Source organism: Saimiri boliviensis, chromosome 10 (genome assembly GCF_048565385.1).
Source record: "Saimiri boliviensis isolate mSaiBol1 chromosome 10, mSaiBol1.pri, whole genome shotgun sequence".
NCBI classification, from domain to species: domain Eukaryota; kingdom Metazoa; phylum Chordata; class Mammalia; order Primates; family Cebidae; genus Saimiri; species Saimiri boliviensis.
The window spans coordinates 44,747,277-44,764,325 of NC_133458.1; the positions used below are offsets into that span (position 1 = coordinate 44,747,277).

At 36.8% G+C, this 17,049-nt stretch overlaps 1 protein-coding gene across 3 annotated transcripts in view; it reads left to right on the plus strand.

Annotated features, from left to right (window-relative positions):
• DOCK4 (dedicator of cytokinesis 4) overlaps positions 1-17,049 on the plus strand; it is a 480,387-nt gene that overhangs the window by 211,741 nt on the left and 251,597 nt on the right. For all 3 annotated transcript variants that reach the window (XM_010344060.3, XM_010344067.3, XM_003921080.4), the window contains exons 3-6: positions 2,316-2,356; positions 4,346-4,401; positions 8,302-8,398; positions 13,315-13,463. In XM_010344060.3, the coding sequence (XP_010342362.3) occupies positions 2,316-2,356; positions 4,346-4,401; positions 8,302-8,398; positions 13,315-13,463 (343 nt within the window). The remainder of the gene's footprint in view (positions 1-2,315; positions 2,357-4,345; positions 4,402-8,301; positions 8,399-13,314; positions 13,464-17,049) is intronic.

Below are 17,049 nucleotides of genomic sequence, written 5' to 3' on the forward strand. Positions count from 1 at the left end.
TGATCTTGACCTCAGGTAATCCACCCGCTTCAGCCTCCCAAAGTGCTGAGATTAGAGGCGTGAGCCACTGTGCCCGGCCACACAGCTTTTCTTGTTAGCAAAATGACTACATTTTAAATCCCTGTTAGTATATCCAAAAATACCCATGATTTTCCTCTTAAAAGGTTTTCCTTACTAGGATTTTATGTTATGATGAAATTCTATCATATCAAGGTTTATTATAGATTGAACTATATTATTCCAAACAGAACTACTACATTAGATGTAGTATTAGATGGTGTATTAGATGGTGATCATATTGGAATGTTTATTCTTTCTACTGTGATTGATGCCTTAAAAAATATAAGATTTTCTACGTTCTTACCAAATATATTTTGACTGTTCCTACTTTGTATACAAATAAATAGAAAATTTATTTTGAATTGCTATATGAAACTGGGCTCCATAACTAATAGGAGCTATTTTGTAATCTAGAACTTTTTCTGTATAGTATAAGTCAGCAGAGACCTCGCTCTGACATTTTTGCAGTTCTCAAAAAGTTTTGGTTTTTGTTAGAATAATTATTTACAAATGGATGTATTTCTTGGATTTGTCTTTATGGAAGCTGATAAACTCTGAGATATAGAGATTCTGATTTTCAGTTCATTCTGCTCTCTTCAGACTGATTTTAAAACTGTTAGGGATGATATTTTACAATATATGGTTTTAAGAAAATGTATTATGAGGAAGAAAAATGTTTAAATACAAAGCTCAAATAGTTGTTTTATATGAAAATGTTGACTAAAATTTAATTATTCAAAAAATTTTATTAGCTATAACATTTACTACATAGTATAATAATTTTTTGCCAATCAGCAAAATGGTCTTTACACTTGAAAAAATACAACATATGTCCTGATTTGTTTTAAACTATAAAAAGACATGTAAGGATAGTGCTGCAAAATTGAATCAGAATTGCTGGGAGCTTAAATCCAGTAGTCCTAGAGCCCGTTTACTGGTAAGGGATGTGACCTAACATGCCCCGGTGGTTACCTGCAACCTTGGATAGTACTGGATCTTATATCCTACGTTTTTGTTTTTTCCTATGCATGTGATAAGGTTTAATTTATAAACTAGGCATAGTTGACAATAACTAATAATGAAATAGAATAATTGTAACAATATTCTGTTCACAGTTTTGTGAATAGAAGATTAATTCTTACTTAGATCTTAGCAACCTCAACATATGATTTTTTCTTTCCCTATTAAATTCAAGAACTTTCACCTTTTCACTTAAAGAAAGCACTTTATGGCTTCTCTTCGCCGCATCCCAGTTGCCAGCATTACCACTCTTGTGCTTTCGAGCCATGATTAAGTAAAATAAGGGTGACTTCAACACAAGGACTTTGAAACTGTGATCCTCAATCTGACAACCAAGAGGGCTACTAAATAACTAGTGGGTGGGTAGCATTGACAGTGTGGATATGCTGAACAAAAGGATGATTCATGTCCTGGGCAGAACAGAGCAGGCAGGCACAGGGTTTCATCATGCTACTCAGAATGGCATGCAGTTTAAACGTTATGAATTGTTTATTTCTGGAATTTTCCATGTCGTATTTTTACCCTCTAGTTGACCATGAGTAACTGAAACTGTGGACAGTGAAACCACAGATAGGAAGGGACTACTGTGATAGGCATTCTACAGAATAAAAATTATGCTGAGCTCTTAATCAGCCATTGTGCCGATGAAAATGTGCCAGTTAATTCCGGCAGTGAATGATGGCTTTTCTCTTCATACGATATGAGACTGATCGTAACCCAAGACAATGGGCTTAAGGATGTGCAAATTCACTATGTGACTGATTGACCAGGTACTATTATTGGTGGCAGAGTCTGGGCTTTGTAGTCAGGCAAGTGGAATTTGGAAATGTATGAAATCTTGTGCAGATTCTTGACTTGCCAGGCATAATGTGGCCTTCTATAAAATGGGACTAAATGGTACTCGGAGAGGTCAAGTAACTTGGACAACATTAAACAGACAATAAGAAACAAAGCCAGAATTGAAGCCCAATGCTTTGATATTAAAGCCTTTATTTACATTATGCATGATGCTGTCATTTAAATAAATTTTGATACAGTTTTTAAAAAATGGTTTTATTAATAGAATGCTAATGTGTGGTCACTTGAGCTATCGTCTAGCCAATACTTACCCGTATTTATCCACAGAATATTTACATGTATGGTAAAATTCCATCGGCAAAGAACAGATTGATTTGTTATTTCTTTAAAATACTATAATGGTTTATCAAAATATGACCATGATTATTTTTCCACAGGCTGGTACAGAGGATTTGCCTTAAAAAACCCAAATATCAAGGTAAAAAATGTTATTTCTAACTATAATTATGAAATTCATTGAGAAAGATAGTTATTTAAATTATTTCTCTATACAATTGAAATTACAGTTGGAAATCAGTTGAAATACCAAGTGATAATACAGATTTTCATGATTTTGGAAGTTCCTTTGAACTTGGATTATAGTTAAGATGTGCTACTCAAATGATAATCCTATTTAGCTCTTGAAAATTGTACTGAGAAGCTCTTAATAAGCTCATTATATATAAATAAAATCTTTCTGAAGTGGTAGTTTCTCAGAAAGCTAAATTAAAATTCAGGCAGGGGAAATATGTATTTCAAAAGAAATATTAAATTGCAGTATTTAATCTTTATGTTTTCCATGGTATCATTTGTAAAATACTGGTATGGAGAAACAAGTTTACTTTAGCGGCGTGTTAAGAGTCCTTTTGGGTTTGGGGGCTGAAGCCAGGAAAACAATATTATTTAAAAGCCCATTTTTCTTACCATTTCAGGCAGAAATTAAAATTCATTATCCTTTATACATTTCTATAAATCCTCAGGAATTATAGCAAGAAGTAACGTCATTTTTGTTTTATCTTTTATTTGTATAGTTTGCATTTTTGACACTAATCTTACTAATAATCTGTGTTTTTTATCTTACTCGAATCTCCTCAGCCTTCATCCATATTTCCTATATTCTCTAATATTTTCATATGTCATATTCATTTTTTTTGGTTTAATTCTGCCTTTAGGATTGTAGATAAGAAATTGTATCACTTTTCATTCGGAAAATACAATTTTGCTTAAATATGCCATTTTCTGGATCATCCACCTGTGTTTAATTACTTCGTGTATTTTAGGTCATCCTAAAGGGAAGCATAAGGGACAGAAGAGTATACATATTTAATTTTTAAAATATTTTAGTCCTCATTTAACATTGTTTTTATATATCTATGAGGCACATGCAAATATAGCTTCAGTATTCAAGGAATCCATTTAGACCATGTTTGAGAAGGAAACTCAGTATGATTTCTCTGTTATTTCTGTCACTTTTCATAAACCTCAAGTCTGACTTTTCCTGACTAGTTAGAATTACTCTGTTTGTTGATCCTACCATATTGAAGAAAACAAGTGAGTTTTAAAAATCTACCTGTATATATTGACTATCTATTGAATGGAAAGATTTGCCCATGAAATTTTGTTTTATACTCGGATCCACAATGGTGATATATATATTCAGATGACATTTGTTTTCTTAAATATTTAATTGAGTTTGTCATTTAATTATATGTTAGAAATTCTTCAGAAGATAATTGTCAGTTAATGAACAATAAAATTGATGCTCATTTTTGTTGTTGTTGTTTCTTTCAATTTTCCATTTAGAACAAAGAAACAATTTCCTTGCCCTATCATTTCCCTACAATAAAAGCTTCAAGCTAGCATGGCTTCTTTTGTTTAATTTCCGTTCCATCAGAATGGTAGCATGGTGATTAACTGCTGCTGAGTTGTCATCCAGAATCTTCCATAACACAGAATACACATATTATCTCTCAATTCACAGTGATATTTTTTGTATATATATTTTCAAGATAAATATGAGTGGTTTGGGGGGGAAAAAAAGAATAGCCACCAAAACAAAGAACCTTTCAAAACTATGCAATACATATTTTAATAACTCTTATTCAGTATAAGATGCTTTTTATGTAGAATCTCCGAAATTTTGTTATTTTCTGTTTAATAAAGAATATATTTTCTGAGCAAGATTTAGTTTTTTTTTAATATTTGTTTAGAATGTCTCTAAACTTGTAAACTAGTTGATGGTAGAAAATGAAAGGATGGATCTTAAGCCACAGTGGATTTCATCCAAGAGAATCTGGTAGAGGTGTTGTTTTTTCCTGTTCCTGATATTGTCATGGTTGTACGGCTGTGTTTTATACATATGCCTTGTGAAACCAACCCTTCCTTAACAGCTAGCATTGTAAACTTCATGTTTTTTTTTTTTTTTCAGGGTATATTTCCTTCCAGCTATGTTCACTTGAAAAATGCGTGTGTAAAGAACAAAGGGTAAGAAATGAGTTTTATTGGTAGTTAGAGGATTCTCACAGAACCTTTGCTTCTTCTGGAATTTGAAAGGCATAGTAATTGTATTGAAAAATGAACTGTAGAAGATCATACCATTGTCTGTGTTCTTTGTTAAAAATATATTGCACTAAGGTCATTGGTGGAGAAAATTAAAGAACCCCATCTGTGCATGCTGGACAACGGGATCTGAGGCACTGGAAGTCTCTCAGTGTCCACAAATCAGAGAGTCAGCCTACACTTGAGCAGAAGGAGTTGGTCATTTTTGGTGTCTTGCTGCTTAGGGAAGCATGTCAGTCAGACCCATTACATGCTGTCATATTGTCTCAAAACCCAGGAATTTCCTAGGTTCACCACTGATTATAAGATACGTAGTATGACTTTCTCTAAATGGACATAATAACATATTCTTAGGTGACCACTTCACAAAGCCATTATTCTATTTTAGAGAATGTCATTTATATGATACTTTGATTGAGCTCATTGATCACCTAGTATTTCTAATACATCTTTTAAAATTCTAGTCTATTTCTAAAAGGATTTGAAGTGGCAGTCACTTTAACATAATTCAAATAAGATAAAGCAGAATAAAACAGAAGAACTTGCCTATTTAAATAGCTAGCATGAGCAGATCATTCATTATAAAAGGCCATGGAGTTGGACACAAACATTTGGTGTCAGTGTCACAAGGACTATTCACATGACCATTGCATAATTTTCATCTTATGACAACAGAATACAGATTCAGCCATAGAAATTATATTTTTTCTCAAATAGCAGTAAATACCAATTTATTATTTAAATTCTTAAAGCATAGTAATGGTATTTTCCAACTTGAGTCTTATGACAAAAGTTCCAAAGAGGATATTCAAATAGGTGATTCTTAATTTCCCCCTCAGTAAAGGTATGGTATTAAATTTCTGTTCAGTGAAACAGCCTCTGCAAGTGGCTAAGAGTCTATGGTATAAATACTTTAAGAGTTCCCTACCTGGGTAAAATTTAAAGACTCTCAGAGGCTATTACTCTACATGTCTTATATATGTTAGCTAGTTTAAGCATGTTAATAGTAGTAGTCAGTAGTAGTAATTATTGAATAAAACATTAAAAGCGTAATCCTAATTCTAACAATTACCACTGCTACTACTGATCTTTTAAGAAATGTGTGTCCTTCAGAAGTGTTGTGTAGCTATAATCCACCAGAAGCGTCAAGCTGAGTTATTAGTCCTTTTGAAGCTTTCCTACCAGGCTAGATAGGACGCCATCCAGCCTCTCCTCTAGTAAACCAAAGGACACTTCAGAATACACTCTAGCCACATGCTAACACTTTATTCTGATCCTTCTGTGCTAGTGATCTGGGCTTGGCAATGTGAAAACGCCATGGGCTACCCCTGTTCCTTAAAGTGTCCGTTTGGGCAAGCCTGTGCAACCAGTCTTCTTTGCTCTGTTTGCCCCAATCCCAACCCTGACATCCCTCAACTCTGCAGTGCAAAGGGCCACCCAACCCCCATTATATGCTCTGACCAAGGAAGAGAAATGAGAGATTGCTGTGCTAGCAAAGATCTTGTTGACCATCTCTCAACTTAATCAAAGTCTACCCCTCAAGGTGAGTTGGGGTAGGATACGGTTTTTGAATAAGTACATCCTTTTTTAAAATCCTGGTTAATAACTGGTGTATATCTGATCCCCTTCCACGAGCCCCAGGAAGTTTAAATGTGGGTAAAGGTACCTCAAAATTTGGTTGCTTACATTTAAAACTTTCTTGTGGGGTTTCCACCTGACACCAGTTGTGGTGGACATTGTGCAGCAGAAAGCCCAAGATGAGTTTGTAAAGAAGAATTATTGGAATTGAGTCAGACTCTAGGTCTGGGGCTGTTACTGGAAGAAAAACTTTGGCCTGAAAACATTTGAGGGCATGTATTGCCAGATAATTGCTTTCTCAGAGAGGAACGTCTTTGGGGTTTTGGTATTACCTGTCTTATTTTAAGTGGATTTATGGCCCACTAGGATGAAATAATGGAAAAGTCCATTTCAGAATAACTGAACAAAATATAATTTCAGAGGTAACTACTTAAGACAGATTATTTGAACACTGATTTTTGTTTTGGAATAATTAATAGGAATCAGCCACCTTACCTAAAATGGCAATTTTATGCTTAAAAATTTAAATTTTGCTTGGACAACCCTCAATCAACTTCCCACAGACTGTATTGCCTTTATGTTCTTCCCTGCATCTTCTGATCAATGTAGGACAGATGGAGGTCAATTAAATTATAGTTTACGAACAGTGAGGCCACTTCTGTATTGTTTAATTCCTACTGAGGTCATGTCACTTTTTAAATGTTAAGTAGAATGTCAAGGTTTCCTGGAAATTCGGTATTTCCTCCTTGACTGTATATAGGATCATTTTGTGATCTCCATCTCCAAATATTCATCATTTAAATTGCAACAGCTGCTTCAAAAGCAAAATAAATGTACTACAACTTAAAAATGTCATATGCAGACTTAATAAAAGGTTCTGTATCTGCCACAGTTTATATATTACTGTTTACTTTTATTTCTAGTTTAAAATCCCAGTGTTACATTTTCAGCTGTGTTTAAGCTCTAGAAAGAAGGAAAATATGCATAGGGCAAGTATTTTAGCAGCACTGTGAAATAAGGAGATGAAGCTCTGCTGGGAAAAGAATTAAGGCAAGATTTTAGTTCCCATATGTCTGACAGCAAGATTTTACAAAAGACAATTATACACACTTTGGACATAACATCAAAAAGGAATCACAGAGCAGTTATTAACCTCATGCTAAGAAGTAATTTTCCCTCGATCATCTAGACAAACATGGTTCTGTGTCTAATATGTTGCTACTTTCTATGTATTATTAGATGTTTTCTTGAGAAAAAATATACTGAAATAAAATAGTCTCTATCAATACATCAGTTAACATTATAGTCTCTATCAATACATCAGTATCATAATAGTCTCTGTCAATACATTGGCTCACACACACACACGAGGAAAATGTTTGAAAAAAGAAACTGGAAATGAAGATTATTATATGGCAGAGGTAGAATTCAGAAGGCAAATTAAATCTTCTCCTTTATTTCCCGTGTCTCCTCCTGCATATTCTCAACTTCAGGACCACCATACGTACCCTACTAGATATTGATAGAAATATTTTCCAAGGATAGTTTCTGACTTTTGGAGAAGAAATGAGAAGACTATGTTACTCTAATCAGAGAGAGGAACATTTTTGAATGAATATTCAAATATCTGTGATGTCATAAGCCCTTAGGTTTTATGCTGCATGATAACATTACTTGTAGTACTAATCAGTTTTCATGGTCCAGGTTTGCAAATAATAAAAATGAAGTGTTACTGAGATCACGGGAGTATTCAATTAATATCTCACTGTCTAGTTACTTATCACACTGGGTTAGTTTGGAAGCTCACAAGTTGTCATGTCCTGATGATTGAATAAGGTTCCTTTTATTCTTCTTGAGTCCTATGGTCACAGCGTTTGGAAGGCAAAAGTCATCTCAGAGTTTATGTAGCCCAGTGACCTCATGTTATAGATGCAGGCTTTTGGCCTTAGGTTAAATGAGCTGCTGCCTAGTGGCGAACTGGTACTGGAGTAGAACTCTTCTGATGTTGCTTCTTCTTCACCACGCTGCTCAAACTTGATCTGGTTGAAGTGGCTGGTTGTTCTGGTATTGTCCTACCATAATCCAACATAGCATTCCTCACATTAACTTACAGCCAGATCCTGGTTACTATCTGTAGAACGAACAATAGCTAGGCAGCTTTCTTTCCTAATTATCTTTTAGAGTATTTAAAACAAAATTGTTGTCTATGGTATTTACATATATACTTTTTCTTTTTTAATTTCACAGACAATTTGAAATGGTTATTCCCACTGAAGACTCTGTTATCACAGAAATGACATCAACATTAAGAGACTGGGGAACCATGTGGAAACAGCTCTATGTGGTTAAGTAGCTTTTTAATGACATGGTTTTTCGGGTAAAGAATTGTTTTAAGAAACATATGAACATGAGTAAGGGTTAACTAATATAGCACCTTCGGCAAGTCTCTAGGAATCTTTGGGGATATAGATATTAATAAGACAGTCTTGTAATCTCTGTGTCCACTGAGCATGGGTTTTGTAAGTTACTTTTCAATACCACAAGAATATAAAGGATTCTCTTTCTGGCATCCAACCAAATAGGATGGTTTACATGGACCTAGTGTTGAACCTCCTGAATATTTTTGATTTTCAGGGAAAAATAAAATTCAAGACAATTTTGGTGGCAATGGTATTTTATCAAATTCAAATTCTGTAAGTCATTCAAGTATACTGTAAATGTCAGACTTCTTAGCTAATATCAATGAGAATATTTTAAATATACTAGAGAAAAGAATATTTCTTGAGGGGAAAAAGGATCTGTGTTTTGGAGGTATGTAGTATATCTTTATTTACTTATTATAAGTAATCACATTGAGCACTTACGTGGCAAATCTCATGGTAAGTACTCTTGATGCAGTATCTTCTTTAATTTACTACCACTCAAAGGAATAATAACTATGACCATGTCTGGCTTATAAATGAGAACAATGAGGAACAGAGAGTGAAGTACTTACCCTAGATCAAGTAATGGGAAAGTGGCTGAGCTGGGATTCTGATGTGAATATGGTGCTCTCACAGTGAACCTCACTGTAAATGCAGAAGTCTGGGAATGGTGAACTATTGGGAAGGCCCCATGCTATTTTTTTTTCTTTGATTTTTAAAATTTGTAGAACAGCTTCATCATTTGAAGGGATGAATTCAAAATACAAATGTGTACTTATCCTGACAAAATGATTTAAAACAGTCTGTCAAAGAAAAAAATCCAATGGTAGTGTTTATTGTCTGTTACATCTAAAACGCAATAGGACATTTCATCGAGGCAAGAAAATCTTACAAAGTCACTAGTGAAAACCCTTTGATGTTGGACTTCTCTGGTTATACCCTCCTGGAGCTGGTAGCTTTAGGACTCACTGAAAAATCACAAGACAACCTTGGGTGAATTGGCAGAGCATAGGTTTTATAAATACAAAGTCAAGATAACCAACCTCTAGGGCTCCGTGCTGGGGAAGTGCAAGGAAATGCAGATCTTCTTTTTTAAATTTTCTTTTTTATTTATATTGGAAGGAATTCAAAATCCAAGTATTATTTCACTTAAAGTAATATTGTGCATGGCACTAACATGGAAAAGGAAACTATTTGAAATGCTCAAACCACAGCGTTCGAAATACCCGACTGAGACTTACAAAAATAATGACTGTCTAAGTGTTGTCCATTAGCTGAACTAGAACACCGGCACTTTTCTTTTGATACAGCTACTAGTGGGGAACAAAGTTGAATTTCCTCTTGATTCTGCCTTTTCTAGCTATTTTTACCTGTGTTTGAAGTTGCAGATATCTATTTTGGGGACCAACTTGGTTGGTTTGAAAATCTGCGTGTTGTAAACTCCACAAGTAACTCCTCTCCTCCTAGTGTTCTGAGTAACTGGGAAAGAGATAATTACCTAAATACTTCCATGGACACTGGAATGGTAGTCATTTACGTTAGAAACAAATATTCAGTTTAACTCAGAGATATTTGATTTTTGACACTGGGAATGAGGCTACCTTGGCCGTGTTGGATCTTCAGCTTTTCTTTTCCTGATGTAAATGTTTTGTGCCAAATGTTTTGGTTCAGGTTCTTCATGTTGAAGTGTATTTAGGGTACTGTCCGTCCTCTTTGCCAACAGTTTTAAGGCACCTAACTTCTCTACTGGAAGATGTTTGATGAGGGCCATAATATTTTATAAATGGTTAACAATTTGTATGACAATGCTTAGCATAGAAGCAAATGACGAATGCTTGAAAGGTGCTAGTTGCTCTTTAAATAACGTTGCTAAGGACCTAAGTAATGCTCTTTAAAAATACCACTTAATAATCAGGAATGCAACCACAAAAGTTGAGGAGAAATATAGCAGCTGTCTTTTACTGAGTACTTTTATGCAGGCCCTGAGCTGGATATTTTACATCTGTCTTACATGGGGCTCGGCCAGGCAGTTTTTATTCTCGAATCTTATCAACGATAATTTACCTAGGGTCTCATGCTAAAGCCTGAATCTAAATCTAAGTCTGCTGCTGCCAAAACCTATACGGTTTTCGTTTTAAGACATAAAAGCTCATCCATTTCTAAAACACTAAAATACTCTCAGTTAACTTTTTGCTGTATTTTTGATACATTTCCAGAATCTCTTGATATTATTTTATTCCAAGTGTTTAATATTGTACTCTACCTGTTTCCATTTATCACTAAATCAAAAGTGTTTTTTATATTTGTGAATAGCTTTCATAGCTATCCAGTGTTTAAAGAATCATGATTCTGTGACTAGATGTGCAGTTGTAGACCTGTTTGTTACACTAGTAGGGCTGGTTTGCTGTCCAGGACTGCACTATGTCAGTGTTCCTGCCACACCTGGGTTTTCTTCCCTTAATGGAGAGCTGACCAGCTGATTTTCAACTTTATAAGGGATTCTTTTTTTTTTTTTTTTTTTTGAGACGGAGTTTCGCTCTTGTTACCCAGGCTGGAGTGCAGTGGCGCGATCTTGGCTCACCGCAACCTCCGCCTCCTGGGTTCAGGCAATTCTCCTGCCTCAGCCTCCCGAGTAGCTGGGATTACAGGCACGCGCCACCATGCCCAGCTAATTTTTTGTATTTTTAGTAGAGACGCTGTTTCACCATGTTGACCAGGATGGTCTCAATCTCTTGACCTCGTGATCCACTCGCCTCAGCCTCCCAAAGTGCTGGGATTACAGCCTTGAACCATTCTGCATCCTATTCATCTTAGTGTTCTCTTAAACTTAAGTACTAGGTAACATCACAGAAAATCAAGTCCATCCTGTTAAACAACTGCAGAATACCTTTCCCAAGAGAAGGCAGGTGACTTTCTCCCTGTGACAGTTCAAAAAGGTGCTGTCCTTCTTCTTTGCTGCATGAGATTTGACTTGTTTAATAACTTGCCTATGTAATTTTTTTGACTCTGGTGGACTTTTCCTTCCTACCACTGACTTCTTCAAGTGTTTCTTGATCTTCACTGCTTATTCTTTTGTATCACCTAAACAAAACCTACCTCTTGAGATCCACAAAAATTAACATGTTTAAATCAAGCTATTCATTCATTCATTCTCCAGCTGCTACGGCTACACAGGCAGACAGCCATTGTGGTTGGGCACTTACAGCCAAATGGGAGGACATGGACACTGAGCAGTTAACTACAAGAGTATTGTGTTACACTGGCCTTGTATGGCTTCTATGGGAGTGAGTTAAGAGTGCGAAGCAATAGAAGAATGGGCTCAGTCGAGTACTTTAGGAGTTGAGAGACAAGCAAGATTATTTTTTGTGGGGAGGATCAGGGATGACATCTTGGAGAATGCTTTTTGTTCCTCTGGCAAATTCGTCTGACCTGCACATCACATGGAAATTATTCAAGACACCAAGTACTAAAAAAGCAGGTAACACGTCACTACTTTTAAAAATAAAAAATAATTGTCTTTCCCCATCACCCAGAATTTATAATATTTCTGGTAGCTTACAGCTGTAGAGGACTTTAGGTGGATGATAACCTCAACACCTCCCTGTCACTACTGATGAAATCCACTAATAATTTTTGTAGAAAGTAAAAGCATAACTGTTGTTATGGTTTTGGAAAGACATGTCATGGAAAGACAAAGGGTAAATACTTAGATAAGATTTACTCTCATGTCTCTGGAGTAAAGGATATATATTTTCTGGAAAGAAACAGTATTTGTAGAGGGCTCATTCTGGACCAAGCCTAAAACAATAACAGTACTCTAGTGATAGTAACAGTGAGTACTTACCTATTTTTTCTGGGCCAGGCATCATTCTCAGAGTTGTAATAGCTCATTATGCTCACAACAACTCTGGGAAGTAGGTACTATAATACCTGTTTTACAGATGAAAAAACAAGTACAAAGATGTTAATGAATTGCCAAAGCCTTTTCAGCCAGTAAATGGCAAAAATGAAATTGAGACTGAGGTTGTTTGGCTCTAAGTAAGTTTATGTTCTCAGCCGCTGTGCTGTAGTGCTCTCTGCATAGTCGCTACCCCTAATCCATAAAACAGCCTTGCTAAGGGAATGTGCTGCCCATCTACAGATGACAAAATTGATACTATAACACTAGTAAGTGACAAAACCAGGGTTTTAACTTATCTTCTTTCTGGTAAACCACATAGCTTAAATGAATTGCACAGCAGATTATCTTGAATCTCCATTATTGTTTTAAAAGTATGAAAGTATTCACTTTTTAAAAATCTAAATACTGGCCGGATAATAGCAGTGCCTATCCATCAATGAATGACTTCGTGTGCCCACCTTCTGATAGTGGACCCAATAAAGTATTGAGACCATTGCGCAAGAAATATAATTGGAAAATAATGTCTTGCATTTTATCGGCTTTAGTTGCATGCAGCCATGGCTCAGAGAAGGGAGAAAACAATGCGAACAAGAGTGATCAGGGAAGATTTCCTGATGGAGGTGAAAGACAAGCTGAGCCTTCTTGGATAGTAGCATTTGAGTAGTGTTTAAAAAAAAATAAAAGTAGCAGTTGAGAAGTAAAGTTGCATTTCTGGACATGAGAGCAGTGTTGTGAAACTTGGATGAAGCACATAGAGAAGGCAGTGAGTGTGTTTGAACACAATGAGCAAACAGTTTGTCTATTAACGAACATCTGTCCACAGAGGGGCAAGCACATAGTGGGTAACCAGAATGGACCCCTTCCCTTTCCTTTTTGGTTATCCCACAGCTCAGTATGGGGCTGACTGCCAAATCTCCACCTTTGTTTATTTCTTAGAGAAATGAAGGCGATCTCTTCCACCGGCTGTGGCACATCATGAATGAAATCCTGGACCTGCGGCGGCAAGTGCTGGTGGGCCACCTCACCCACGACCGGATGAAGGACGTGAAGCGCCACATTACTGCCCGCCTTGACTGGGGCAATGAGTGAGTATTGACCATCGCAGGGCGGCCTCTAGTAGGTGAACACAATGGAAATGACACAGGTCTGAGCCAGAAGGTGGTAATGTCACCGGAAGAAGTCCTACGGGCTTTTTCAGATTTCCTGTTTTTGGAAAGTTAGTATGAACTGTCGCTGATGGAGTAGAGAAGCATTTCTTCTCAATCTGATGTGGGCACCGAGATGTCGTTTGTTCTCTGGTATGTATGTGGTCTGACGGTGCGCACGTGCTCATGGAAAATTGTTCACAGCAATGAATTAGTTATGGCTTCTGGCTAAAATGGATCTTGTTCTCAATAGGCTTTAGGTTTGGCATGTGGATTTGCTTTTAAAATATATCTCTTCCATTTCATGGTAATAGGTCGCCAGTGTAATCCAGAGGGAGATACTAAAGTTAACAGTTTCTATGAAAAGTCTTATGACAAATGCACTGGTGGGGCCTTTTATTATTGCTGTGATTAGTCCTGTAGATAAATATTCGCTACTTTGAGGAGTTGCTTGAGAGAACTCAGTAAAAAGCTGTTCTTGACCAAGATTTATTTTTAAATAAAACCATAAATGACTTATTTAAAATACCAGCCATGTATTTAAATGATAAATCTAATCACTGAGAGCTCTGACCAAGGCTGATACTGTACTAAGTATGAATGTTAACATAGAAGTGAATAAACCAACTTTGACTGAGATCCTAGGATTGCATGAGGTTTAGGTTTAAGGCAGTGACATGGTTTCTCAATAACCCATATGGCCATATCTTCCCTTCTTTTCCTCTCTCCAAATCCCCAGTTGCTCTTTGGACCTTCAAAAGGATCTTAGGGAACAACAACAAAAAAAGAAAGCAGACAGAAAGGAAGAAAACGACAGGAAATGAACCTTGGGTAAATTTACTTCCAGCTGAATGTGGAAAAACCAATTTGAAACAGAATGCCACTTCCCATAACCGTAGGAAATTCCTTTGTCAGAAGCCAGGTTTGGGTCTTCCCAAGAGGTTACACACTCTGAATATGAATACCCAGACCTACTAACATACAGATAGATAGATAGATAGATAGATAGATAGATAGATAGATAGATAGATAGATATTTTGATACAGAGTCTCACTCTGTCACCCAGGCTGGAGTGCAGTGGCATGAGCTTGGCTCACTACAACCTCTGCCTCCTGGGTTCAAGCTATTCTCCTGCCTTGGCCTCCCAAGTGGCTGGGATTACAGTTGCATGCTACCACGTCTGGCTAATTTTTCGTATTTTTAGTAGAGACAGGATTTCACCATGTTAGCCAGGATGATCTCTATCTCCTGACCTCGTGATCCACCCACATTGGCCTCTCAAAGTGCTGGGATTACAGACGTCAGCCACCGCGCTGGGTACCTATTAACAGATTTTTAAGCCTCCATCTCACTCAGAGGACTTCTGGTATTTTGTTGAATAGGATTCATCTCTTTATAGACAATGAATAGAAGAGCCCAATTCATTTATCTCTTTAAGATTCATTCCTGTGAGAAATAAAACAGCTACAAATGTGGAGGGAGAGCAAGAGCTCAGTCCTGGGAGCTCTGCTTTCTTAAGACCTGATGCAAACTCCTGAACCCCCTTCATGTCAGTTTCTCATCTGTTGAAGGAGGAAGTTGAACTAGAAAAGGCACAAGGGCCCTTTCAGCTCCAGGATGACATTTAAAATACACAGCACCTCCTAGTAGATTAGACTTGCCAGCCATTTGCAGGCAACTTCCCGTCCTGCCATGGGAATGAATTTCACAGGAGATTATCTTGAATCTCCATGATTGTGAAGTGGAGTGGAGTGGGAGGGGTCTGTTGGAATGAGACCTGTGCTGCCTTATGTTTATTCCTTGATTGTTTTGAAAAACCTTTGAGGGTTCTCTGAATTATTTTGGGTCTTAGTCATTATGCTGGTCATCATTTAAAGGACTAGTTTGTAAATACAAAGAAAGTTGGATGAAGTTAGCTCATCCAAAATAATGTAGGAATGTAGATCAGACAAGAAAATGATACTTCTTCAGTTTTATGAAGGTAAGTGATGGCAGAATGAAAAGGGGAAGGAAGGAAAAACATTAATTATGACTGAATCATGACTCAGGTTTTACTTACATAAGTTCTGGCTTGTATTTTGGGCTGTTCTGTAGCTAATTTATGATAAGTTGGTAAAACATTGATGCATGAAAATGAGCAATATAATTTATTTAGATCATCTTCAGCTTCATGAATTTTCTGAGCTATGATTCTGTTTTCTTTGCAATTCTTTGTTTATTTTTTTAAAAACTTACAATACAGAGATTATGCATTTACCTTATTCCTTTAAGTATACATTTGTTTTCTTACTGAATAGTGCTCATGGAGAGCAAATCAAGATAATCTCTTGCCTATTAAACTAGATGAGATTTCATGCAAAATAATCTGTTAGCACATAAATCTCTGGATGAACATAAATTAAGAATGTGTTCCATCTCTCATTGTATATCAAACTGTTGAAGAGTAGTGAAGAGAAGCCCTCTTGATGTGGGAAGCTTAGGAAAAAGAGATCATTCATCTCATTCCCTAACAGGGCCAGCAAAAGAATTGTCCCTGAACCTGAGACAGCACTAAAATAATGGTACATGTTTCTGTTGCCCACAGAGTCCTACAACACGGTGTTCTTTGACTTTCCTGCTGAGATTATATGGGAGGAGACAATCAATTCATCCTTTCTTCCTGATGTCACAGAGTAGTTTAATGACTGAGTTGATATAGAACATGATGCTCTCCCTGTGTGATCTCCTCTCGTCCTGTCTCTCCCCATTTGCCTCACTTCTCCTTATTCTTTGTAAAGCACATCCCTGATTCTAATCTGTGGGCTAGAAAACCTCAAACCGTGAAAAGATATACCTAAGAATTACCAAAATCAAACAGAAACATATAAGACTCCTCACATAACCAGGATGCCGGGAAGCCAGCAGAAGCTGAACAATCAAAACTATGGGAGAAAAAGACTTGTATGTTACAGCTTTCTGGGGCTGCAGAATCTCCCGCACACATTCTGCAGCCATGTAGGTCACCTGTTCTTCACGCATCTTCCTCAGGCATATGGCTGATGTCTGAATTTCCAAGTTCAAATTCTTAAGGAGGGAATATTACTGACAGTCAATGTCTAATTTTGGGCTGAGCAGTTTATACCAGCCTCTCATAAACTGCTGGCCAGTCTTTGGGTTATTTGTTCTTAGGTCAGGTGTTTACCCATGGGCCAGTCAGGTGTGGCTCAGGAAGAGGAGATAGTGAGATTGTAACTGGGGAACAGGAAGCAGGGCTGCCGGGGCGAGGGGAGAGAGAGAGAGAGAGAGAGAAAGAGAGAGAGAGAGAGAGAGGATTTCTTAAATAATTATGTGTATTCTTAAATAATTCTAAGATGTGAAAATCCAAAATCAGAGTAGAAGGTGGTTGGGATAGGCTTTCAAAGACTATCATGCTACCCATAACTGTACTTTGATCTCATTACTGCTGCTTCTTACTGCCCCATTCAAGTTCTTGTCCAATGAGAGGAGCTTTTCCAAACTTCCTCTGGAGTGACTGATCTTCCACTC